Consider the following 25,145-nt stretch of genomic DNA (forward strand, 5'->3'; position numbering starts at 1 on the left):
TCAACATGTTTCCAGTCAGCACAAGTGCGACCAACGCTTCACCGCTCACGACCTCAAGCGTGCTGGGGGAACAACCGACCAGGTTGTTGGCCAGTGGGGGCCGTGTGACCTGTTGCCGCAAAGAGATGGTGTGTACGCAAGTGTGCATTGTCGATCATCCCCCGATCGGGGTCATTCACCTCGCAGTTTTCAGCTTCAGCCTTGTTTAGCGTCCAACTACTGCATCTCGACACGAGTGCGACTTTTCTACAGAGGAAGCTCCATCAGAGCAAAAGAAGAGAAGCATCGAACGAAGACTTTTGAAAGCTTGTATGCCAGAGCTGAACGCCTTTCAGCCGGACTAGTTCGAGATCGATGAGATTGATTGGAGATCATGTCTCGCCACAGGCGAGAGAAACCCTCATGAAGTCATCTGATATTATATGTGCATAATAATCGAGAATCTCGGCCTGCGAAACCAGGTGTCTCGCTTACCTTGGGTGGAGCTTGGTCAACAAGTCCGCCAAGAAAGTAAGTCAATGACCGGCAGCGGTCGCCAGCAGAGGCTTGACCATCTGGCCGTTTTACCAGACGATGTACGCTGAACACGGTCGATTCAACCGACCGCAGAAGAAAGATATTCTTGAGACCACTACCTGCAGAAAGGTGCACCGGAATACAGTTCCATGGACGCTCACCCTTCTCAACGCCATTTTTGCTGCTCTCACGATATATCTTAGTCTGAGATATGAGCCTCGATGCCCTGGAGAACTTTCTGACAAAAGATATCACAACGCTGGATTGAATCCCGCCCTCAAAGCAACTTCAATCTACTGTTAGTATCTCGCCCCCACGACACAGTAATGCAACGTTGCTCATGCCTTGCAGCGCCTCTGTTCGACGAAATCGACCTGTCTCTCCAACCCCACAAACTCGACGGCTCCTTCAAAAACACCTCCTCCATCTTCCGCCAAGCTCCCTCCCCAGAAGTCGACGCAGCCTGGGACTTCTTCTCCGGCTCAATCTTCACCACCACATCCTTCGCCCTCGCCGAAAGCCAAAAACGCCCCGAAACCGCAGTCAAAGCCCCAGAATCCTGGGGTCGAGGCGACGACGCATACATCTTCCAGCTGGACGTATTCCATCAGATCCATTGCCTGAATTGGCTTCGCAAAGATCTGAATTGGGAGTACTACTGGGGCGACGAGAGACCTTCGCAGTGGTGGTTGGATCATCGGGCGCATTGTATTCATATCCTGTTGCAGACGCTCATGTGCCATGCTGATCTTGATATCGTACCGTATAATTGGGTCCCAAGACATGGCCAAGGACCGGAGCTGGTGCCTGACCCAGACTTCAATGTCGTGAAGATGTGCCGGAACTTCGAAGCAGTGGTGGCGTGGGCGGAGACGAACCAAGTAGAAGATGCGCAAGAGAAACGGAAGCATTTAAAGGCTCCTATTGATGCTGTTGCTTCAGAGTGGCCTTACTAGACCGGAAAAACCGAACATTGTCTCGACAAAACGTCTAGCGTGAATGCCAAGACTTTCATGTGATGCCAAGACCTGCTGCTCAGCGCTTTCAGACATAGGAGCGGTTGCTCCAACACCTTCGCTATTAGAAGCTACCAGCGCCAATACACTCGAATCGCTGTCGTGTTCGATTTTATTAGTACTTGCCCATCGGAAGTGATAGTTCTCAATACAAGATGAAACTGAACACTTGCATGAAACGGTGACGGCTGCGAGTTGACCTCCATATCAAGCATGGCTAATTTTCTTGTCTCGAACAGAGTCATCGAATTAATTCCCGTTGCATCGTTGCTCGTCCCTCGTCCGTACGCACACCTAAGTGTAAACCTCCTCCGTCAACTTATTCAGCCCAAGCCCCTCCTTCGCAATGTCCTCATCCTTCAAGAACAAGAGCGGCATCTCCACAAGATTGCCCTTGACCCTACTCAGCACCTCTTTCATCTCCTTTACACCTTGCTCACCAGGCGAGAACTCCTCTCTCACGACATGTCCCCACTTCCACGAACTCGGTCGCTGCAGATCCTTGCCTTCCTTCTGAGCTTCTTCGGCTTTGAAGAAGCGTTCGTAGTACTCGTCGTACTGCTTCCAGTTCTGTACTTTATCGTCCGGGACAGGGTGGAAGACTTTGGCAAAGGCTTCGGTGTTGGTGCGCGCGGTAGTCTTCCAGAGATGGTCGAACTCCTGGGAGATGGGATCGACGACAGCCAGATCTTCTGGAGATCCAAAGTCGTAGAGATTCTCACCGGCACCAACTGGAGTAAAGTTGGCGTCTGGTCTCTGTATGTCTTGGGGTGGCAAAAAACCAAGATGCTTGCGGAAGATCTGTCTTCTCAAGGTCGCAGCAAAGCGCGTAGCCACGAAAGGTTGTCCACCCATATATGACTGAATCTCGACCGGGTCCTCGATGATCATAACAATCTCGCTGTCGTGGTAGCCGAGCTGGGACCTGTCGTTCATGTTGGCACTGCCACAGATCACGATCCTGTCATCAGCAATGAGAAGCTTCGAGTGGATGTACAGCTCTTCGCTAACGAAGGCGTCCATCTCAGCCTCGCTGTCACCCTCCCATGGCACAGAGCGGATATCAGGGCCGTTGAGCATATAGCATTCGGCAACGCTGTCCCACCTCCCGCTCGCCATATCGCTCGATGACTGACCGTACACTTGTTGAGCAGCTTCTTGATATCTGTTGTAGCTGTCGGAGACGTGTGACTCGCCAGCGTAGTACTGGTCGTGGCCTTGTCGTGCTTCGTCGTAGGAGACTCCGGCTTGCTGCTCGACCTTCGTTACAGCTGAGCTGATGTTGATTCGATCATAATTTCGCAGATTGTAGAATCGAATGTACTTCATCGGATCAACACCCTCTCGTGCGATGCTTTCCATGATGCTGTTTCCACCGCGATTGATGCTGAAGTACTGAAACTCCATGATGGCTCTCGTGCCTAGTGCGTCGTCTGCCTTGAGGTCACCGGCGAAGGCAGGAACGGAGGGAATATTCACAATCATGTGCCAATTCTCCCCATTCCTGGCCGCACGAAGAACCCGCTCGACGATCGCAGCTCCAACGAGGTTCTTCACAGGCGCTTGTTTGTCGCATGTTGCCGTGATGAAGAATTGATTCTCCATGTAAACAAAATGCTCGCTGTTCTTGATGGTTTGGATGTAAGCATTGGCAATGCTATGCTCAACAGCCACACCATGGCTCCACTTAGCGCAAGATCGAGCGATCTGGCAGTGTGCACCTCCAAGTGGCCCAGAAGGGAAGTCACGTTGCGTGTTGGATAGTTCATCTCGCAGACGTTCACGACCCTGTTCAAACTGCTGACGCATACGTTCTCGGAAGCCGTGGTACTGGCCATCGCCTTCAACACCTTGTCCATCTTGCGCAGGCTGGTACGGGTGTCCGATGATGCCAGCTCGCATTGGTGAGTACACAAGAGGCTGATACCTCTCATCCTTTCGAACGTCGTATTTCTCGTAGTAGATAAAATTCCAGCGCTGCACGAAATGGGCTTTAAGGTCTTCAGCAATGGGGCCTTTGGCTGACAACGCCACGTCACTCCAACCCATGCGGCTGTTGTATTTGCGATCCAGCTTATTGTTCTCCCAGTGCTGAACATCGGAGAAGTCCATGATCCTTGCATTGTTATAGTCCTGACCAGGGAACACAATCTTCTTCAGATCGCCCGGGTGGACATCAGAAATGGAGTGTTGATTCGTATCCCATCGACCGTAGCACAGATCAAGTCCACCCATGAAGGCAACATGTCCATCAACAAGGCATAGCTTCTCATGATGCGCCCAGTAGAGTACTGTCCCATCATTCATGCCATAGATGCCCTTGATTGCATCACCAGGCAGCTGAGCCAGCTTCGCCGCGTTCAACCCGCTCTGCTTGAGACTCGAAATGATATTCGAAGCCACCGTCGTCCTATCCGGCAGATGATCAGGATGACGAAAGACCTTGATATTGCCAGTCTTGTCCTGATCCTCAAGATGATGCTTCGTGTGGGAACTCGAAAGCGTGAGAGCTTGCGTGACCTCCTTATAGACGATAATGTAGACCTTGATGCCTCGCTCAGCCGCAGCAAAGAGAAGCTTGTCAAGTCTATACTGCTCATTCTGAGCTGGCGGCCGTCTCAGGTACAGCTCCGGAGAGAGCCACCAATCGAGAATGAAGATTTCGTGCTGAGCGTGTTCCAGTGCCATCGAAACGGCGTGCATGTAGCTGCAGCCGTCGACGTACCACTTCACCTCATTGCCTTCACGCTGTGGTGCAAAGGACTGGTAGCGATGCAAATGGTGGCTATCATTGTCGCTGCATTCGTTGGAGTGGTGAGTGTGAGCATGCGTTTGTTCCGCAGAAGTCGACGTCGAAGCCCTGATTTTGTCTCCGACCTCATTGACGGCGCCCTTGACCTTGTCGAACAGAAACGACATCTTGCGCAGTGGAGTTTGGAAGCGCCAATGTGTTGGTATTGAAGGAAGTCAACTTAACTTGACGAGGTGAAGTCGAGTGCTGAGTCGCGTGCCACTGCCAAGCATGCGGCGGCACTGTGAACCAACATGGAAAGAGCCTACACGTCACGGGCGTTTCATGTGTTCAGAAGGCGGAAAGCCACAGATAAGCGGGTAGATAGATGGCATATGGTCATCGTCGAGCACGACTTGATCGAAGTAAAGGCACAGGAGTATCCACTTCACGCAAGCGACGACGCCAAGCCCAATGGAACAAGTCATCACGTGCTCCAGAGCTTCGCGATTGCCGGCTCGATATGTTTCAGCTAAGTAGTCGATTTCATGTGTTGGAGATCTATCAAGCTCTCTACAGTCCCAAGATGGTCACTGCATATAGCTGTATATAGCTGTCATACACCTTTGCCAAGGATAGTGCAGCCAAGTGAGTGAACCCTCGAAGCTACCCTTGAACGACAAGAGCCAGGATGAGCATCGTGGACAGCGAGCTGCCCATCCGTGAGCAACCGCTTCAAGCGTGATGCGTCAGTGTTGTTCAGTGTTTTATTTACAGCTTTGCAACACCTGTGGTGACGAAATCACCATGAGTAGCCAATCGGCGGTCAAAATTGAGCTGCTATTCCTGTCTCGCTGAAAGACTATCGTTCCCAAAACGACAGTCAGTTGGACATCAGCCAGATCCAATTCGAACCGGAGAAAAGCTCGTAAAGCTGCCCCCCAGGACTGCGCGCTTTCGCCTCTGCATTCCCCAAGGACGATGTCCTGTACCAGCTAGAATGACAGTTGGTCGTTGACTTCATGAAACAAGACCCCAACCGAGCAGCTCATCTGCACTAACTAGGCCATACTCGATCGCTGATCTCGGAGAACAACCGCAGCCTGCTGAATGTTTTGCCTCAGCGTGGTTCGTCAATCGTAAACGAATGTACCTCATCGTTTGCAGGCCGCATGCTGACACCTCCACGTTCCAGGCTGGAGACGTCCACGCGAGGCCAAGCTCTTCGTTTCTCAAAACGAGTGACTTGTCTTAGAGGAAAACAAGGTACGGGACGGCGTCCCAGGTTATGGCCAGTTTATACATCTCAAACCAGGATTTGGTGCCTAGAAAGAAGTCAGATCGTGACGTATCACCTCGGTAGTTTGTTCTAGCACTCACCTCTTCATGACCGTCTCAAGAGTGAGTGCGCTCAGCTCAGCATCGTCTGGGATCTCATCGATGACTGGAACCAAACCTGCAAACTTGTCGCCGCCTCTGTATGCAATGACCGCAGGAACACCAGCCGGCTCCATTTGCGCATCTTCATAGTGCAGCTTCACGAATCGTGTGTCCTGGTGTTTGCTCGCCAATGTTCGTATGCACCGCTCGATCAGATCGCTGACTTGAGACTGTGACATGTTAGCGTCTGCCATCTTTGTGAGCAGCTCAAGTGACCCACGTAGTCGTCAAAAATGTACACCACCACCACTGTATCGGAGCCCGAATTGTCCACAGCATCAAGGTATCCATCTCCGTCCACTGTGGTCAGACCGCCAAACAGTCTCCTCTGTTGTCCGTTCCGGTGCATGTTGCTCTCCCGTGGACCATTCTGCATCTCTTTCAATCTACTCTGCCTCCACGACTGCATGAAATCGTCGTCTTCCAGATCTTCCTCGTCCTCTTCTTCAACCTTCTCTGGCGCGGCTCGATCTTTCAATGACAGCGTCTGGGTGTTGGCTACGAGACTGGGCGAATTCCGCATGGACATTCTCTGGCTGCGTCGAGAATCTCTGAAGTCTTGCGCATCGGATATGACACCCTTGGGGCCAGTGTTGGCTCCATATCTCTTCATTGGAATTGTGCTTCGTGCACTGCTCATGCTGGGTCTGGGGGCGTCCATGTCGGGGTAACGTGAAGATGAAGGCGTGGGCTCGTCATCTTCTGATAGGTTGAGGAATGACCTGCCGTCGTCGCCGTTATCGTCATCTGGATGCCTTGTCCTCCGATCCTTGTCTCTCATGAGCTCAGTGAACTCTTCCTGAGCGGCCGACATGCTGAACAGCTGGATGTCGAAACCGGTATCTGAAGTAAGTGGTGACTCGCGAAGTTGGCGGAGTGTGTCGAGCAGCAGCTGGAGCTGTCAATGGCGCTCAGAGCGGCACAACTTGAAGGCGTGCTGGTATTTTGACTCTGTGAAAGTTGCAGGGCCGCCTATTCTGGTGGTGGGATTTACTTTTGAAGGACTCCTATTCATAGGCAGCGCGGACCAGGGAAAGCCCGCCCGACCCTACTTACCAGGAAGGTTTGCAGCAGAACCCTGGACGGCGAGCTTGAAACAGTTGAAACAGAGCATGTTGCAGCCCAGGCTGGGCCGACAACTGTTTCATCGCCTGCAAAAATCCAGGATCATCATCAGGTGAGGCCAATGTGTGAAGTTCGGCTGCTTCCTAGATGCCGCTGTGGGGTCTGCGTCTTCGCTTGAACGGTCTATTAGCCGGCGCCGGGAGAGTTCGCGCCAGGCCTGTCAAGGAGCTGGCCGTTGCCAGGTCTCGCGTATCTTCGACGGTGATTGATCGAGCGAAGCTCGTAGATGAAGGGTGTGGAAAGGGGAGATGACGTTCCTCCCGACATTTCAGAATCGATACAGGCCGATATCAGGGGCGTCGACTTCAACGCCACAGCTTGTATTGAAACGCAAAGGTGAATAATAATGTGAAAACTTTGAAATGCCAATCCCGTCTTCCTGCTGCTACCTGACTTTCTGCCCTCGAGAATACACAACGCTTTAGATGCTGTGCTAGAAAGGCGCCAGCTTTTGAATCCGTTTGCTTGTCCCACCGAGCTACTAGAACAACCTCGGACCGCGCCGGTTCGATGCAGGCGCACATAATAAGAAAGCCCTCCGCCCAATAATGCCACAAGGCCCGCAATGATTTGCGCCCCTGGCGCTCGCTCCGTTACTCCTTTGGCTAGAGTACTCAAGCACACCGATTGTGAAGAAAGAGGATCCCGGCTGGGAGGTCGTGTTAGGAAGGGTTCGCCGTCTCGCTCGTGCCCGACTTGGGTACAATCGTGGCACTGGCGAGATAAAAAACATGATATTGTTGCTTCATCCAGATTAGTGAAGCCTGGTGGCTTAGCGCCGCATCTTACATCAACGTCCTGTCTGTCGAGGTATCAAGGAAATTGCCATTGCAGGACTCTTCACCCGTGACAGCTCTTTCGAAAGGCGCGACGACTGCGACGGTCGTTGTTCGGTCTCGTGCTTTTCGAAGTCGGTGCCGAAGCGGTGGCATCCTGCACATGCTGTAGTTTTGTCGATCATGCCCAGATTCGGAGCTGAGGACGAGGTTAGCGATGTGGCGGTGCTCCTGAACACAAACCACTTACCATGGAATCCCATGAGCCTGTGCATAACGACATGGCGTCGTTGCTCACTCCCAAGCAGCTCACGCGGTTGTCGTGTCCTTGCAGAGTGCCGACTCTCTCGCCGCGTAGTACGTCCCACACCTGCAGAAGGGGTTAGCCGCCGCTCTCAGATCCTCGAAAAGTATGACCTTCGACGTACCTTGCATTCAAAATCGTCGTAGCCCGCGAAGAGCAGACGTCCAGACACAGAGAAGGCGACAGATGTGATGCCGCACACTGGCTCACCAATCTACATTACATCAGCGATTGTTCCATTTTCGCTTTTTGCACAGATACTCACAGTGTAGCTCTGCAGCTCACGATCTGCGCGAATGTCGAAAAGTCGGCAAGAGGCATCGTCTGATCCAGTGCCAAAGGCGTTTCCGTTGGGGAAGAATTGGATGGCGTTGATATCCGAGTCGTGTGCTGCGAAAGTCTGGGTGCACTTCTGTGCTCGAATGTCCCACAGCTTCGCAAAGGCATCGCACGCTCCCGATACAAACTGGTTGTTATCCAGTGGGTTGATGCTCAAACTCATCACATCGCCCAGGTGGTCTGCAAACTCGGTAATCTTCTGGCCGGTCTCGATATCCCACAGCACGCAGGTCATGTCACCAGAAGACGTCAATATGCGCCGGTCATTGATGAATCGGCAGCAACTGAGGTAGCCAGAGTGGCCACTAAGCTCACGAGCGACTCGAGTTGGACCTTCTCTCGCGGACAGGTTGTAGATGGAGCAGATGTTGTCTAGACCACCGCATGCGACGTAGTTGCCGCTTGGCGAGTACGCGCAAGTCATAACCCATGATGACCGCAGTGGGATGGCGTGTACTTTGTTTGTGGTGTAGGCGTCCCAGATGATGAGCTTGCCATCTTGTGAAGCCGAGACGAGGTGTCTTCGGTCGGTGGACCAGTGCATAGCGTATATTTTGGCGAGATGGCCCTTGAGGGTGCGCTTCGTCTTCATCGCCAGGCGTGGCAGCTGCTCGGTGCGTTGTCGCGCGACATCGCGGACTGCAAGCGGCACAGCATGTTAGCAATCAGGCCGCGCACGGCGCATGTGAGCGCGACAGGAGGCATTGACTTACGTGTGGTATCGGCGAGCTCATCCTTCTTCCTCTTGATCCGGTCCTTGAGGGCCTCCGCGTCTCGCCGTGCGATTTGGATCTGGGGACGAGGTTAGCGAGGTATCGAGCGCAGCGGGCTGCGGCATTGGGGCTTGCCTTCTGCTGGATGCTCTCCGAGTTGGCGTCCGCCATTCCGCCGTGGAGCGAGACCACTCGATGCGATGGCCAGCGGCGCGCCGACGAGGTGTGCGTTGCGAGAGGATAGGGCGAGCAAGGGACGGGGTTGCGAAGCTTGGGTGACGGTGGAAGGGCGGCGGCGCAGCTCTGTCTGCAAACGTTCGGGCGGCGTGGACGACGGAACGGGGCGGTGGTTCTCAGGCACGGCGTCACGGGCGAGGGTGAGTGGCAGGCGCCTCGAGTCTGGGGGCGGTGCGGTGGTCGTCGACGGGGTGGACGCGTGAGCGAGCGAGAGAGGGTGCGTCGGCGGCTGCGGTCTGAGGACGGATGCACAAACCCTGGCGACGAAGCAAAGCAGCAGCAGGAGCGAGCAGCGGCCGTTGTTCAGTGCTGCGACAAAGGAAGATAGAGGCCAAGACGACTGCCTCCTAGCGGACCTAGGCTAGCCTAGCTCAATTTCCCCCCCGGTGGAGCTTCCTTCTCATCAATGCCAATGACCATATTTAATATCCTGCCACATGCCCATCGTCAGCCGTTGCACAGGCACTTCGCATCTTCGCTGCGGCGACTCGCGTCGGCTTCCTATTGCGCCGACCATTACATTGCACGTCGCGCCTACTTGCATGCGCGCAGGCGAAGACTTCCCGCTGAGTCAGGCACATGTGTTCGAATTTCGCCCTGCCTCTGTCCAGGGATATGGAATTGAGTCTCCGCCAGCGAGATAACGCCCCCAAATCAACAGCCGTCCAATATCCAGTCCTTATGTCCGGATGCCGGCTCGTCGCTAGGACGAGCGCTCCCTCACCAGACCGTACAGTCTCGACGCTCAACCACCAAACATTCGCGTCTACCATCTCCTCTTCCGGACCCCACAAACTGGTTACAGACAAGGAACAGGGAAGGTCGAGCAGCAGTGATCCGACGATCGACACGGCCAGTCAAATTACAGCAGGTTTTGCAACAGGTGGCATTGCCTGGGCGTCTGCTTGCGACCGCCATCAATCGATTAAGAATTGCGGCTTGCTGCAAGCCATACCATCATTGCATAGCTTCCAGCCAAGCGATTTCCAGAACATGTCCTCTGCAGGCGAACCCATGTCTTTCGAGACAGGAACTCTCGCACTCGTTCCATGCCAACCCCAGTTGCACGATAAACTCAAGCTTTTTGGGAGTCGAGACATGTATGCGTTGTCACTCTCGTCACCTCTGTTCGCTCATAACTGGTGGTGATGATGTTCGGACACGCCTTCGTTGTCATTCTCGAGCAGTGCCATGTACAGCTGCCTTAACCGCAACACTGGCCGAAATTGTGAGAGTCGATCGTCTGAGCTCATTGTTGTTGCGAGTAGCCCTACCTTTCAATACTAACCAGGGTCGAACGTATGAAATGTCGTCTCCCTTGGCTCTGAAAGGGAACATTCTTCTGATAGAGGTTTGATTTGACGGGTCATTCGCCAGTGATGGGAATCAACGTTCAGGTTGGCTGGCATATTCAGCGTACGCCATCGAGTCGAGTCGTAGGGCTTGAGAGCAGAGTCTATTGTTTGTCCTATTGTTATTCGTGGTGATGATCACAACAGTTGTGGTCTTCGCAGAGATGTTGATTCCATCGGTCATGCGGTTCGTGATCAACGAGATCGCGACTTCACGTAAGGACATGTGTCAATCTCCTACCATTGGGATCGTGCTAAGAAGTGTGTGGAGCGCAGTGAAGGCGCAATTTTCATGTCATTTGCGGCTGTGGAGTCGAAATCTGGCTCTCTGCTCGCTCATTCCCAGTTCAGCAACCATGAACCTCCAGAACGCCGATGCCTGGTATGCTGCAATGCATATCCATTGTCATGCTCAGCGCCGCCGCATTCGCCTCCCTTCTCATTCCTCTCTTATACCATTCCAGTGATGCGAAAGGATTTACCGGTGCTGCAGTCAGGTTAGTAAACCCATCAAGGTCCTGTCCATCCAAGTCCAAGTCCGTACCTTGGTGAAGCCGATGTCCGTGGACTTCTCTCTGAAGCACTGACGGCAGATGTTCAGGCCATACTTGCGGATCAGACCGGCCTTGTGGGTGCAGACGCGGCTGTGTGTTATATTAGAGTCCATTCTCTTCTCGTCTACCTCTTCCAATATCCTTCCACATACCAAGATCTAGCTCCCTTGCCGTAGGTGCGTGGGCGCGAGTACCAGACGGATTCGTGCGACATGATTGCGGTTTTGGGCTTCGGGGTTTCGTTGGAAGCGGTGGGCACTGGGTGTTGCGCTGGTCGTCGTCGTTGGTCGTCTGGCGTCTGATGGAGTCGCGATATTTTCGACTTCGGCGGGATTCCAAGTGCGTGACGGCTAGTCCCGGCGCTAATAAAACGCCAAGCCAATTCGACTTCTTCACCTCAGTCTGCTGCTCTACTTCAACACCACATGTCTCCAGCAATCTTCAAAGCCCGCATGTGAAATTGCTGCTGGCTTGATGAGAAGTTCCACGTGGGTATCTTATGGTCGACAATGTCAGATAAAATCAAGTCCAAGGACTTGAGCTACGACTCTTCGTTGCCGCCTTTCCTGCAGAGACTGCACAATCAGAACGCTGGACGTGGGGATACTGACCGGCACGAGCGACAGATTGCTAGGCCGAAGAAGTCCAAGGATCCAAATGATGACGATGGACCAACTGTGGTCGATGAGAGTGGCGAGACGCTCTCCAAGGATGAGGTCGACAAGCTTACGAACCAGCCAGAGCCAGGCGTCGAGGATACCGAGAATGTAAAGGGTGAACTAGATCCGGCTACGGAACCTAAGGCTTCTGGTGCTCTTCCAGATCCAAAGGCCTCCGAGAACAAGGTTACTGACGGGACCGCGACGAAGAAACGTAAGGTCGCGAAGGCTGTGGGAAAAGACCACGAGGACGACGAGACCACTGAAAAACCTGGAGAAGATGCAGAAAAGAGCGTCGCCAAGACAGTGAAGAAAGCGAAGAAGAAGGCAAAGCCTGTCAAACTCGCATTTGACGATGACGAAGAGACCTGAACCTGAGAGACGCTCTCCCAGATTACAGCCCCCATCGATCGACTGCCTGAGCATTGTTGTTGTGGTCCGGCGTTCAGCAACTACTCAACAGCATATAAGGTATGTTCAGCAACATCTTCGATCCCTCTTGAATGATGAAATCCTAATTATTGGAGCTGTCCTATCTCTGCTTGCAGAAATTGAGGAGAAAACCTATACGCAACTTTACTGAACGTTTTGTTTATCGCTTTGAGATCTATTGCATCACTTCATGTTCCTGGTGCTGACTGTTGTCTAGAATTTCTACGCGCCCAAGCTATCATAACGGCCCAGAAAGGCTCTCGACATGCGCAGTGTGCGTTTTCGCATCTTCATCTGTCGCATTTTCTTGCTTCACCAAGGCTTGCTCGAAGCTGAGCTCGACAGGGTCTCCAAACAGGACGCTGATGTCCTCCAGCGTCATGCCCTTGGTCTGGTCATGGTCAGAAATCGCTTTTAGCTGAGTTCGTCGACCACTTACCTCTGGGAGGAAGAAATATACCCAGACTGCGTATAAGACAGTCAGGCAAATCAGGATAATCCAGAACTTGTATCCAATATTCTGAAACGCTGTCGGAGCTGCCTCCAGCAGAATTACTGTTGCGATGAACTGGCCGAGAATGCTGAAAGACACTCCAAAACTGCGAATCACCATCGGAAATCTGGAATGATCAGCAGTCTGTCTCCAGCATTCAGTCTTCATGAGCTCACATCTCTGAGGGAATCAGATACATCGTTGCATCCAAACACGAACTGTAAAAGATGACATATAGAAAGATGAATACGACACCCCAAGCCAAACCGACCCGATTGTTGGAGCCGGTCTGGACGAATTCGGCTGTCATTGCCGCCTCACCGGATAGGCAAACTATAATGCCAATGCATCCCACAAGCACGAAGTTCCTTCTACCGACTCTACGTGTGCCCAGTTAGCCATTCTGATCGACATCGTGTCGTGCTTGACATCTTACCGGTCGATGAACAAACCATTGCACAGGTTACCCGGCACCGTGCATAGGTTATAGATGCCTGGACGAGAACGAGAAAGTCAATGGATACTCCAGCAACATATTCGATCATGTTTCTGGTCCTGGGCGTCCTTACCTATGAGCAATAATGGCGTCCCACCGGTCACTCCAAGGCGAGAGAGGATTTGCGTTAAGTAATTGTTGATGACGAGAGCACCAGTTGTCTGGTTGAAGAACTGCACACCAAAGCTGCGAATGATGTTAGCCGGCATTATGGCACCTGGCCGGTCAGCTCAAATATCTCACCCAATCGCTAAACGTTTCCTGAAGCTGCCTTGGCTAAATGCCAGCCTTGCCTGCGCGAGAGTTCCAACTGCATTCATGCTCTTTTCGAAGTCGAACTGAGCTTGCATCTGATGGTACTCGGCACGAGCATAGCTATCATCGGGGTCGCTTCTGTTAGCATGAAGCCTTTGGGTAACTCGCCATGCTTGATCAGCCTTGCTCTTAGACAGGAGCCATCGTGGGGAGAAGGGCAGCCAGAAGGAGCCGATCAGCAGTGTGCTCGTCGGTATGAGCTGCACCGCTAGTGGGAATCGCCATTGGAATTGGCCGTACGGAGCGAAGTAGCAGGCGTATGTTATGAAGCCAGTGAGGGAATACGAAAAACCAATTAGAACGCCGTGCAGTCCGACCCTGGGCTTTCGATCAGCGTGGAACGACGGGAAGTTCTATGCAGGTGGACTTACATGAGGCCTCTACTTTCAGCAGGCGAGACCTCGGATTGATAAAGCGGTACCAAAGTGACGAGGATCCCGATACCAAAACCCATGATAAACCTGCTCACGATGAACATCGGGATGTCCACGGATCCTGTCATGATCGCCGCGCCCACAATGGAGATTATACAGCCAAGCTGGATGCTACGCTTTCGACCGAGCTTCTCTGAACTCCACATGTTGAAGACGCACCCGATGGCCCCACCGGCTGCATACACCCCATTGATGGCCCCAAGGATTGCATTGGTGTGAGATGTGCCTTCTTCCAGGCCCATGTAATCGTACCAGGACGGTTGACCGATCAACGCGGCGGATATCGACGAGGCGTCTAATGCAACGATTAGACATTTGCACCCTTCCTTCTGGTCGGACTTGGAGGCTTACATCCATAACATAGACTTCCAACTGCGACGAACAACGCCACGCCAAAGTTGTACAAGTTTCGAAGTCTTGGGATGACATACTTGCGACTACCTTCAGGCCGCATCGTGGATGGCTTGCACGCAAGAGATCCGAAATGCTTCGGATTTGTTAAGGAGCCTACAAGATTGACTGTTCCAAGCACAATTTAGCTGAACACCAACCCCGAATCGAAACACGTCTGCAAGTCCATCAAGCATTTTTGATACCTGCGACCCTCGCGTGGCGATCTGCAACACCCCGCATAAGGATGGGGTGTTGACCTCGGGGGCGGGTACTCCATGTGAGGGGCCGGTGAGCCTTCTCTGAGCCTCTATACATATTTTACTGCGCATTTAATTTGGATAGCGACGCTGTCGCCGTCGAGAGGTCCACCATATGAGGGACAACTCTCCCCCAACTGCATACCACGGGAGAGGACTACCAGTTCTGAAACATGTTGCGAACAGCAATATCACCAGTGACTGCCTAACGTTCTTGTCGACATGCAACTGGAATCTACATCGAGTACGCGATCAAACCTGGAATTGAGCCTTCACCGCCATCATCAATTCCATGAGAAAATCATCTCGTGATCTCGTTCCTGCAGAACGACAAGCTACATTCCCTAATGGCAAGTGGGGCATATCAACGCGGTTGAACCCGCGCGGTATACGAAGCACAGAGGAAGACGTCCAATCGCCTCTCAATCGGCATACCACTGGCCTCCGTGGGCGGATCTATAGCTCCATAAGGTCGACTTTGAGTTTACAAGTGACTCGAAGGAAGTCTATGACCTGGCAAGCAGCATCCGTCAGCAGCATCATCAGCTACAGAGTCTTCTAATCTTGGACGAGTGCTTGTAACTGCATCAGCTTGATACACAGGACGCTGCATGGCACTGCCTATCGTGATATGAGCATCTGCTCTCGCTTTTGCAATTTGCAGCAAATATTGAGCTTTCGAGGTTAGACTGTGTGGTAACGAATACTCAACAAAATGCAACCCGAAGAACAACTGGCGGATGTGGACGGAGGCGCTCTGAATCAAGAAAGAAGTTCTATCTTTTCTCATATCGAAGAAGGATTGAAGAAGAACCCTCGTGGCCTTGCCACGGTTGTTATGCACCAACGCGCAGACCATCTCTCAGAACTCACTGCTGGGGAGAAAGATGACAGTCCGAACGCACAATCGGCCATCGCTTCGTCCAATTGCTTACAATGGACATACCTACAACTCCATCAAGCGGCGCTGAAGTTCGCCACTGGTTTGATGGCCCATGGAATCCAACCAGGCATGCGAATAGCTACTCTGATCCCCAATCGGGTCGAATACCCCCTCACGCTGTGGATGTACACCCTTCTCCGCCTGACACTCATCTCCCTGGATCCCGGCGCCGTCACTCCACCTCGAAGGGAAGAGCTCACAAAGCTGATGGAAGCCACAAATCCAGACGTCGTCATGGTGCTCGATGAGAAGGGAGCTGAAGCCATCGATCAAGTCTTCTCTGCTCGTGCAGGACCCAAACTCAAGATCCTACTCGACGGCGCCGCCGATGGCTGGACATCCATACCAGCAATCGCAGCCGCTGGCTCCAAAAGCTCCATGAGCCCAGAAACCATCGTTCAACAAGCCCGCGCGGCAGACGACCCCGACCGCATATCACTCATCCTCTTCACCTCTGGTACGTCCACAGGCACCCCTAAAGGCTGCGCCCGACACGTCGCCGCCGTCAACAACATCTTCTACAACATCTACCAGTGGGGCCGGGGCTTCACCACAAGCACCCGCGTCCTCACATCCAGCCCAAACTTCCGCATCATCTCGCCGGCCATCCACACGGGGATATGGTTCAAAGGCGCGACGGCCATCATGCCAGATCCGAGTCTGGGTGCGGAGGGGGCGATCGCGGCGATTCGGGAGTGGAGGGTGAATTACATCCTTTTCATTCCCGCGATAACGTACGGCGTTGTGGGCGATGCGGAGTTTCAAGGCCTGGACGTCTCGAGCGTGACGGATATCACTTTAGGAGGCGACATGATCACCCGCGACATCCACGCGCGGACGAGGAAGGCCTTCCCGCACGCCGTCGTCTCCACCTCGCACGGCATGACCGAAGGCGGAGGCCTGTTCAGATGGCCCTTCTTCGCCACCCCTTTCGACGAAATCCCCTTCTACGCCGACATCTCCCCCCTAGGCCTCGCAACCCCCGGCTCCAAACTCCGCATCCTCGACCCCGAAACCCACACCCTCCTGAAAAGAAACGTCCCGGGCGAATTATGCGTTTCCTCCAAGAGCGTCATCAACCACTACCTCAACGACACCAACCAGGACGCCTTCCTGCACCAAGACGGAATACAGTGGTTCCTGACGGGAGATCTCGCGATGATCGACGCCGAGGGGATCATCTACATCCTCGGCCGGATTAAAGATGTGATCAAACGCAGCGGTGTGCCCATCACGCCCGCCGCGCTGGAGAGTTGCATTGAGAAATTCACGGGGAGCCAGACGAGCGTAGTGGCGTGGCCGCATGCGGTGTTGGGGCAGGAGCCGTTGGTGGTTGTGAAGGGGTTGGGAGGGAAGACGGAGGAGGAGGTCAAGCGGCGGGTGGAGGAGATGTTTGGGAGGGATTATGCTGTGGGGAGCGTGGTGACGCTCGAGCAGCTGGGGCGGAGAGAGTTTCCTCTGAATGCTACGGGGAAGATTATTAAGAGGGAGGTGGTGGAGTTGGTGGAGGGGTACTATGGTCAACGTTCGTAGACTGCAGATAGTTTTCTGGCTTGGTATCGATCGACTGCCCTGCTCTTCGCCGGGACGCCTCGCTAATGCAACAATTTTCGAGGCTTTCCCGAAACACACCCTTTTTTAGTATGTACACGTTCACTTCAAGATCTCATCCCAATCCGGCGTGACGACAAACTTAGACCTAATCTGGCCCATGCCCATGCCCACCGCGGGCTCCTGGTCGTCCGAGGCCGCTTGGGTATCATCCAGAGGCTTCTTCTCGGGCATCTTGGCAATCATGATGTTCTGCAAAAACGTGGCCTCCGCTCCCATGCCTAGAACCAAGCTGGTGCCTCCCCAGTCCAGGGTCGTCTTGCCGGATTTGTGGACTCTCAGTTTGCCGACTGCACCAGCAGGCAGCTTGGGCTGGCCACTCTTCTGTGCCTCATCTTTCTTCGCATCCTTCGCTGCCTCTTGCTCTGCCTCCTGGCCGTCCACTTCCATAGGCTCGGGGTCGTCTGGATGTCGGACTCGAATCGTGTCGGGGTCTGGCTTGACCACCACAGGCGAAAGATCTGGCAGCACAGGCGGGAATTGGAAGAGGTAGACATGCTCTCCTCTTACCCGCTGCTGCTCCTTGATCTTTTCAGACGCAGGGGTGGTTTCCGCCATGGTGGCGTCTCCATCTCCGTCGCTCGTCGTCTTCGGCATCAGTCGTCCAAGTTCGTTTCGAATATCTCTCAGATCATCGTACCGCCTCTCCCACTCGTCCTTTTCTGCTTGTGTCTGGAATTTGGGCGGCTCAGGCTGAATGAAGTCGTCTTCTTCGCCTGCTACTGTAACGTCGGCAGTGGACTTGACCTTCTCCTTCGCCTTGCGTCTACTTTCTGGAGAAGACAGTGGGCTCGCGATTGCTCCCTCGGCAGGTTGCGGTTGTGGTTCTGGCGTCGTTGGTCGTGTTGACAAGTCGTCATCCGCGGGCTCTTCCTTGATATGAGGCTCGCCGTCGGTGTCAGATGAGCTGTATGTTGTGGGTCTCTTTGGTCTCTCCTTGGCTCCAGTGACCTCCAGATCCCGGACACGCTGCTTGCCTTTCTTCTTTTCTGAAGCTGTATTCTCGGCTACATCGTCTCCTGCGTGTGCAAGCTCTTCCTCGACACTCAGTCCAACTGTTCGGTCTTTGTGCTCTTCTCTCCATAATCGTACCGGCGCGAATTTCTCGTCATCTTCTCCTGTGAGGTCGATCACTTGCATCTGGTCGATGTTCTGCTTGGGGCCACCGGTATCCGCCTCGTCATCGTCGCTGGAAATGTAGCCACCGTCCTCAGGCTTGATGTACGGCATTCCTCCCATACTGCCACTTCCCATTCCAGGCTCCATTTTGACACCGCTAGAGCTTCCACCGCCGTAGGATCTCCCACCACCACCTCCACCGCCGCCGCCTCCACCACCTCCTCCCCCGCCATATCTTGACCCTCCACCTCCACCACCTCCAGACGAAAGTCCACTCCCAAAAGCTCCCGACCCACCACCGCCCGAGCTCCATCCCGATCTCCTCACCTCGCTCGAGACCTGTCCGGCACCAAAAGGTCCACTAGCAACAGCATCCCCACCCCTCCTCCGATCATCGCCCATATGCCCACCTCTACCTCGCCCACCTCGCCCACCACGTCCACCTCTATCCCCACCACCTCTTCCATGATATCCAAAAGCCCTCGCCTCACGAGCCGCACGCTTGGCTTCATTCGCTGCTATCCGCGCCTCTTCAGCTTTCTTTGCAGCAGCCGCTTGTTCGGCCTCTTGTCGTGCGGCTTGGGATCTACGACCGGCGAATTTCGGTGCGGGGCGTCCTCTTGATCCTCCTCGTAGGGATTGAAGAGGTGGTCGTGGAGGTCCTGTTGCTGGCGCTGGTGGACTGCCAGCGGTTGGGGTTGATGCTGCTGCATCTTGTGATGCGCCGGCGGTGGCTTGTTCTTGGGTTGGTGTGCTTTCCTGCTTCACGGATTGTTCGCCATTGCCTTGCGCAGGGGCAGGCGGCTTCTTCGGGGGCATTTTGATTGAATATTATCGTCTGTCCATTGGGTTGTTGTGTGGAGAGAGAGTGTTCAAGAAATCTGAACTTTTGGTTCCAGTCAAACGCGCCCCGCGATTCAAACTTTCTTAGAGTCGGAAGCTCGTGAAAGTACGGCCTGAGGCACGAACGAAAGCGAGCTGTCATTGAACCCTCACATACACCTACAAATGGGAATCATGCTGAGCTTTTCTGTATTACAGAGCTGGGATCGGTTGCTTTTGTGGTATCAAGAACGATGCTAAAGTACAGTCCTTCAAAACAACGCCGGGCTATGCATCACTTCCCTCTTCCGCTGCTTTCCTTCCTTCTTTTCCATGCGCCTAGATCCCGATATTGCTAAAGTACAGTGAATACAGGCATTGAAGCTGAGTGAGACCTTCTCGAGGTCGTTGCTGTACATGTCATCTTACACTTGGCTTCCTCATTCGTAACCCAGCCGTACTGAATGCATCGTTCCGGCCTTGCGGCGACATCCACAAGAGACCGTCTCCAACAGGATCGATCCGTGCTGCGTAATCTTCAGCTTACTCGATAAGTCTGCTGATCAGTCCAGTAGCAACGGTTCGGCCACCCTCACGAACGTTGAAGCGCTGCCCCTGCTCAACAGCAAGAGGCTTGTGGATTTCGCAGACCATCTCGACATTGTCACCTGGCATGACCAACTTGCCCTCCTTCTCGCCCTCGCTGCCCTCTGGCCAGGTCAACTTGGCAGACTCATCGGCAGTTCGGATGAACACTTGAGGCTTGTAGTTGTTGGCAAATCCAGTGTGACGGCCACCTTCTTCCTTGGTAAGGACGTACATGGAGGCGAGGAACTTCTTGTGGGCCTTGGCGGTACCTGGTGCAGTAATGACCATACCACGAAGGACATCGTCACGCTTGACACCACGGAGCAGAAGGCCAGAGTTATCACCAGCGCGGGATTCGTCGCAAGACTTCTTGAAGGTCTCGATGTCGGTCACCTTGGTCTTGATTGGAGTTGCGTTCTTGCCGACAAGCTCGACTTCAGAGTCCTTCTTCAGCACACCACGCTCGACACGGCCAGAGGCCACAGTTCCACGACCAGGGATTGAGAAGACGTCCTCGACAGACATGAGGAAAGGCTTGGCGATGTCACGCTCTGGAGTTGGGATCCACTCGTCGACCGAGTTGAGCAGCTCGTCAATCTTGTTCACACCGATCTCTGCCTCACGGTTCTCAAGTGCGCAAAGGGCAGAACCCATGACGATGGGAGTCTCATCACCCTCAAATCCGTATGAAGAAAGCAACTCCCTCATCTCCATCTCGACGAGCTCCAACATCTCCTTGTCCTCAATCGCATCGACCTTGTTGACGAAAACTACGATTCTCTTGACACCGACTTGTCTGGCAAGCAGCAAGTGTTCTCTTGTCTGAGGCATCTGACCATCGCTAGCAGCAACGACAATGATGGCACCGTCCATGGAAGCAGCACCAGTAATCATGTTCTTGATGTAATCGGCGTGACCGGGACAGTCGACGTGGGCGTAGTGGCGGTTGTCGGTTTGGTATTCGATGTGGGCAGTCGAGATAGTGATACCACGCTTTCGCTCTTCGGGGGCCTTGTCGATAGCGCCATACTCGAGGAAGTTGGCATAGCCCTTCTCTGCTTGTCGCTTGGTGATGGCAGCTGTGAGCGTGGTCTAGAAATGTCTCATCAGTATTGCAATTACCCTTTGGCAATCGTCCATTGGTTCAATCCCATATTCTGCATACCTTTCCGTGATCAACGTGGCCAATGGTACCGATGTTGACGTGGGGCTTGTTTCTCTCGAAAGCAGTGGCATATCCTCGTGCAGAGGCCAGGAACTGCGACTGGCCCCTGGTGCTCAAGGCGCATTGGACCGGGTTGGATGAGGAGGTGCGCAGGGCGCGCGAGGTGCGGAGGACAGCCTTAGCGAAAGACATGATGCACGGCGCCAGACCGAAAGGAAAGGAAATGGAAACGGAGCGAGATGAGGGAGGGAGGCGATATAGACGACGACAAGCTGTCGAGTCCAGTAGACATTTTTACGCTCGGGCCAAATCACGTGCGGCAGATCTCGAAGGAGGAGAGCTTCCGAACATGCGAGCTTCCCCTCCACCTCGCCCATCCATTGCCGACGACAGCCTGATCTGATCTGGTCTTCAGGACTTGTTTGTTCATTTCCTCACCCTCAACCCAATACTGCTCGAATTGGACCAGTCATTTCAATACTTTCGTCCTCCTAATCATCCTCTACCAACCGAGGTCTGGAGCATCACCAATGGTAGCTTGAGTAGCTCCCATCGCCTTCCACTCAAACTTTCCTCTCGTACATACATCGCCAATGTTTCTGCAAACCTGCTCCAGACGGATCGCATCTGCTCGACCATCGACAATGCCTCTTCGAGCGAAGATTCTGAGCCCGGCCATGCAGCAGAGCGCATCCCGACAAGTGAGTGAAGCACTCGTACTCATCGATTCCGGCCACTGACTGACCTCAGCCTCCCTAGTTTTCTACAGTCGCAGAGATCAAGGAACAACCCGGCGACGAACCTAACGATGTGCTCTTTAGCAACCAGGGCGGTGTTCGAACTATCACCCTCAACCGACCCAAGAAGCTCAACTCCCTCAATGGCAGCATGGCGCGGAAGATTATTCCAAGGATGAAAGAGTGGAGCAAGAGCGATCTGGCGAATGTCGTCGTGATCAAGGGTGAGGGAAGGGCGTTCTGTGCGGGAGGAGACGTCGCTTGGCTGGCTCAGAGGAATAAAGAGGGCACTGAAGGGCAGCAAGAGAGCAAGGACTACTTCGCACTGGAATACAAGCTGGACCATCTAATCTCCACCTACAGCAAACCCTACGTCGCCTTCATCGACGGCATCACCATGGGCGGCGGTGTAGGCCTGTCTCTACACGCGCCATTCAGGATAGCAACGGAGAACACCGTCTTTGCTATGCCCGAGACAAACATTGGCTTCTTCCCAGATGTCGGAGCGTCTTTCTTCCTGCCACGGATGGACGGTGAGCTGGGAATGTACTGTGCCCTCACTTCTGAGCAGATCAAGGGAGTACACATCTTCTACGCTGGAGTAGCAACCCACTATCTGCACTCCTCATCTCTCCCGGACCTGGAAGCCCGTCTAGCCGAGCTCGAATTCAAAGATTACGACAACCTCCAGCAACGCTACAAGATCATCAACTCCACTATCGAAGAATTCGTCACTGGCCTGCCGCATGATCAGCCGGTTTCTGCGGGTCCAGCTGGAGGAAACATTCGTCAAGCCATCGATTATACCTTCCAACCTGCCAATGATATCAATCAGATTCTTGAGACACTGGAAACCCTGGAGCACATGGATTCAAACAACCCTGCTTCTACTGAAGTCTCACCATGGGCCGTAAAGACCCGCAAGACCATCCTGCAACGGTCGCCAACATCCGTCCGCGTCTCTCACAAGCAACTCCGCGACGGCAAGAAATGGACCATCGCCGAAACCTTCAAGAAAGAACACGCCATCGCGTCCCGCTTCATGGAACACCCCGACTTCGTTGAAGGCGTCACCGCCCTCCTCGTCGACAAACCCAAGCGCACACCATCCTGGTCTCCTTCTACCCTCGAGCAAGTCTCCAACCGCGACGTCGACAGCTTCTTCTCCCACGAGACGGACTTCGAGCTTCTAGGCACAGAAGCAGGCAGCAACGGCCAAGATTACAACAACTACCCTCACGCCTGGATCGGTTTGCCCAGGGAAGTCGATGTCTACCAGCAAGTGAGAGATGGATCGTCAAAGGAGGCTATCATTGAACATTTCGAGAAGCAAAAGAACGGCAAAGTGGGCGTCAGGGAGAAGGTGGAAGATATTCTTCTGAGAAAGGCGGAGGATGTTGGTGGGAGATTGCAATGGAAGAGGTAGGTAGATTGAGAAAAGGGGGAAAAGTGTACAGATAGGTTAGTCACATAGACGCGAATCGCTGAAAGATCATTGATCGTTGTACAAGAATTCGTACACTTGATTGAAACTATACTGATATCTAGTTACCCGCTCAATCGCTGCGTCAAGTCAACTCATCCATCATCCCCGACAAAAAAGCCTAACGCCAAAATCCAAACATCGCTTCGTACGCAAGTAACCCCTGAACAACATCGTCCCTTCACTCCTCACCTTCCCTCAATTCCCACTTATCTCCCCCAACACATTCCTCCCTACAGCTCCATGCAGATGCGGGAACCTCGTCTTATCATCCGCCACCTTGCGCTTAAACAACCCCAAATCCTTCAACAACTCATCCACATCCGCCTGCCAAGCATCATGCTCGAAATCCCCCTCGACCTCATCGCCCACGCTGCTATCATAGGCGCCATCGCTGACGGAACGATTCTCCTCATCCTCGTCATCATGCACACTGAACCCCTCAGGCAAGACGATGGGATTCTTGAGCTCGCCCACCGCGAGGGAGAGATGTCGTCGGAGGGCCTCGACTTCGACCCGGAGGGCTTCGTTCTGGGGTCGAAGCTCGTCGACCTCTTGCGAGAGGGCGCGGATCTTGACGTCGCTGACGGCACGGGATTCCTCCATGGCGCGCTGCATTTTGCTGACCTGGCGTTGGTAGTCTTCGAGTTCGTCGCGGGCGCGGTCGGCTTCGTCGCGCTTGCGGACGGCGGCGGCGTTGACGGAGAGCTGGAGGGATTTGATGGTTTCTTGCATTTCGATGATCTTGGCGTCGCGTTCGGCGGCGGAGACGGCGTCTTGGTTGACGTGGGCTTTGGTGCGGATGCGTTTGGCTTGGTCGGCGTAGCGGAGGGTGGAGAGGGTTTCTTCGTAGTCGGTGGGGGAGATGCAGGCTACCATGGCGGTCTTGGAGTTGCCCCCGAGGGAGTCCTTGAGGAGCCAGGTCAGGACTGAGTCTCGGTAGGGTACGACTTCTGCTCGACGCTTGGTTTGGTTCTGAAGGCCTGTCATTCGTGACGCTCGTTGGCGTTTGGGATCTGCGAGGGCGGCGATGACACGGCCGAGGGTTGTGAGAGATTGATTGATGTTGCCTCCCTCTCGTAACCGCTGGCCTGTCGCTTCTGTTCTGTTGGCACGCTCAGAGCCTGCGAGATCGACCAAACGCATACGAGCAAGACGTTCGATCGTGCTGTCCGTGGCGATGTCGTGTTGAATCTGCTTGAGGGTGAGGGTGAAGACAGCGTGGGATCGAGAAGAAGTATCGTTCATCTTGGTGCTCGCAGTGGTGCGATTCATATCGCCGACCTTCATCAATCGCTCGATGTCCTCGTAGCTCATGACCGGCTCGTCCGTGAGGTTCTGCACGTACACACCATCACTCTTGCTCTCCCGGATCTTGAGGTATGTCGGCGGGTTCGTACGAGGGCCAAGCAAATCCTTGACGTGTTCGTTGTAGATCTCGAAATACGAAACATGAACACCGTACGTTATACTGCTGTTCTGCTCCGACTCGATCCTCTCGAAGAGTCCCCGACACGTCCTTGGAATCAAGCCAGGTTCGTCGAGGGTGCCCATCATCGTGTACGACTTGCCACTTCCAGTCTGTCCGTATGCGAAGATACATGTGTGGTATCCATCGAAGTTGTGATCCAAGAACTCCTCTCCAAACGAAGCGTAAACATCTTGTTGACCAGCGTAATGGCCGTCCGTCTCTTCATGCGACCAGAATGACTTGTCGAATGTGAATTTCCTCTCTTCATACACCTTTCGCGACGTTTTGACGTCCTCGGAAGCAATCTCAGGCGGCAGAATGGTCGTCTCCTGCGTGTTCGGGTTCATGCGAATGATGCACGGCGAATGCTTCTCCAAATCTATACCCCAAATCAGCGTTTGTCGCATCCAACACACTATCACCTTGACCACGCACCTCTCTTGATGAACTTCCGCACTCTCACAACCACCTTGACATTTCCTGCATCCGCATCCGGCGGCGTAAACGGTCTCTCCATGACGTCGACCGGTTCCCTGCTCCTCAGTCTCGGCGCGCTGGCAGTCGAGTGGTAGTTCTGCAAATCGGGCGTGGTGAGGGCTCGAGTCGCCATGTCGGTGGGGAGCA

At 53.8% G+C, this 25,145-nt stretch overlaps 12 protein-coding genes across 12 annotated transcripts; 4 read left to right on the top strand and 8 right to left on the bottom strand.

Annotated features, from left to right (window-relative positions):
- Window positions 1-573: 573 nt before the first annotated feature.
- Window positions 574-1,472, top strand: M409DRAFT_28296 (uncharacterized protein; the record flags this gene model as incomplete). Its single annotated transcript, XM_033808972.1, has 2 exons — window positions 574-814; window positions 868-1,472. The coding sequence occupies 2 exons, from the start codon at window positions 574-576 to the stop codon at window positions 1,470-1,472; spliced, it is 846 nt and encodes a 281-aa protein (XP_033662146.1).
- Window positions 1,473-1,826: 354 nt separating this feature from the next.
- M409DRAFT_59260 (uncharacterized protein) lies at window positions 1,827-4,451 on the bottom strand (the record flags this gene model as incomplete). Its single annotated transcript, XM_033814137.1, has 1 exon — window positions 1,827-4,451. The coding sequence occupies one exon, from the start codon at window positions 4,449-4,451 to the stop codon at window positions 1,827-1,829; it is 2,625 nt and encodes an 874-aa protein (XP_033662147.1).
- A 1,118-nt stretch (window positions 4,452-5,569) lies between these two features.
- Window positions 5,570-6,517, bottom strand: M409DRAFT_28298 (uncharacterized protein; the record flags this gene model as incomplete). The annotated part of the gene is made up of 3 exons (XM_033808973.1): window positions 5,570-5,588; window positions 5,644-5,873; window positions 5,924-6,517. The coding sequence occupies 3 exons, from the start codon at window positions 6,515-6,517 to the stop codon at window positions 5,570-5,572; spliced, it is 843 nt and encodes a 280-aa protein (XP_033662148.1).
- Window positions 6,518-7,785: 1,268 nt separating this feature from the next.
- On the bottom strand, window positions 7,786-9,131 carry M409DRAFT_69869 (uncharacterized protein; the record flags this gene model as incomplete). The annotated part of the gene is made up of 6 exons (XM_033818476.1): window positions 7,786-7,803; window positions 7,855-7,974; window positions 8,033-8,122; window positions 8,174-8,886; window positions 8,961-9,039; window positions 9,096-9,131. 6 exons carry the CDS (start codon window positions 9,129-9,131, stop codon window positions 7,786-7,788), a joined length of 1,056 nt encoding a protein of 351 aa, XP_033662149.1.
- A 1,911-nt stretch (window positions 9,132-11,042) lies between these two features.
- M409DRAFT_37563 (uncharacterized protein) lies at window positions 11,043-11,317 on the bottom strand (the record flags this gene model as incomplete). Its single annotated transcript, XM_033810756.1, has 2 exons — window positions 11,043-11,193; window positions 11,256-11,317. 2 exons carry the CDS (start codon window positions 11,315-11,317, stop codon window positions 11,043-11,045), a joined length of 213 nt encoding a protein of 70 aa, XP_033662150.1.
- A 295-nt stretch (window positions 11,318-11,612) lies between these two features.
- On the top strand, window positions 11,613-12,134 carry M409DRAFT_69870 (uncharacterized protein; the record flags this gene model as incomplete). Its single annotated transcript, XM_033818477.1, has 1 exon — window positions 11,613-12,134. The coding sequence occupies one exon, from the start codon at window positions 11,613-11,615 to the stop codon at window positions 12,132-12,134; it is 522 nt and encodes a 173-aa protein (XP_033662151.1).
- Window positions 12,135-12,432: 298 nt separating this feature from the next.
- On the bottom strand, window positions 12,433-14,386 carry M409DRAFT_28301 (uncharacterized protein; the record flags this gene model as incomplete). Its single annotated transcript, XM_033808974.1, has 8 exons — window positions 12,433-12,585; window positions 12,634-12,814; window positions 12,864-13,067; window positions 13,124-13,181; window positions 13,257-13,369; window positions 13,427-13,816; window positions 13,870-14,227; window positions 14,284-14,386. 8 exons carry the CDS (start codon window positions 14,384-14,386, stop codon window positions 12,433-12,435), a joined length of 1,560 nt encoding a protein of 519 aa, XP_033662152.1.
- Window positions 14,387-15,297: 911 nt separating this feature from the next.
- M409DRAFT_69872 (uncharacterized protein) lies at window positions 15,298-17,058 on the top strand (the record flags this gene model as incomplete). The annotated part of the gene is made up of 1 exon (XM_033818478.1): window positions 15,298-17,058. One exon carries the CDS (start codon window positions 15,298-15,300, stop codon window positions 17,056-17,058), a length of 1,761 nt encoding a protein of 586 aa, XP_033662153.1.
- A 120-nt stretch (window positions 17,059-17,178) lies between these two features.
- On the bottom strand, window positions 17,179-19,074 carry M409DRAFT_28303 (uncharacterized protein; the record flags this gene model as incomplete). The annotated part of the gene is made up of 1 exon (XM_033808975.1): window positions 17,179-19,074. The coding sequence occupies one exon, from the start codon at window positions 19,072-19,074 to the stop codon at window positions 17,179-17,181; it is 1,896 nt and encodes a 631-aa protein (XP_033662154.1).
- A 546-nt stretch (window positions 19,075-19,620) lies between these two features.
- Window positions 19,621-21,022, bottom strand: M409DRAFT_28304 (uncharacterized protein; the record flags this gene model as incomplete). Its single annotated transcript, XM_033808976.1, has 2 exons — window positions 19,621-20,757; window positions 20,831-21,022. The coding sequence occupies 2 exons, from the start codon at window positions 21,020-21,022 to the stop codon at window positions 19,621-19,623; spliced, it is 1,329 nt and encodes a 442-aa protein (XP_033662155.1).
- A 452-nt stretch (window positions 21,023-21,474) lies between these two features.
- M409DRAFT_28305 (uncharacterized protein) lies at window positions 21,475-22,993 on the top strand (the record flags this gene model as incomplete). The annotated part of the gene is made up of 2 exons (XM_033808977.1): window positions 21,475-21,531; window positions 21,590-22,993. The coding sequence occupies 2 exons, from the start codon at window positions 21,475-21,477 to the stop codon at window positions 22,991-22,993; spliced, it is 1,461 nt and encodes a 486-aa protein (XP_033662156.1).
- A 255-nt stretch (window positions 22,994-23,248) lies between these two features.
- On the bottom strand, window positions 23,249-25,131 carry M409DRAFT_69875 (uncharacterized protein; the record flags this gene model as incomplete). The annotated part of the gene is made up of 2 exons (XM_033818479.1): window positions 23,249-24,900; window positions 24,957-25,131. 2 exons carry the CDS (start codon window positions 25,129-25,131, stop codon window positions 23,249-23,251), a joined length of 1,827 nt encoding a protein of 608 aa, XP_033662157.1.
- Between the last annotated feature and the right edge of the window lie 14 nt (window positions 25,132-25,145).

Source organism: Zasmidium cellare (assembly GCF_010093935.1).
Source record: "Zasmidium cellare ATCC 36951 unplaced genomic scaffold M409scaffold_42, whole genome shotgun sequence".
Lineage (NCBI taxonomy): Eukaryota > Fungi > Ascomycota > Dothideomycetes > Mycosphaerellales > Mycosphaerellaceae > Zasmidium > Zasmidium cellare.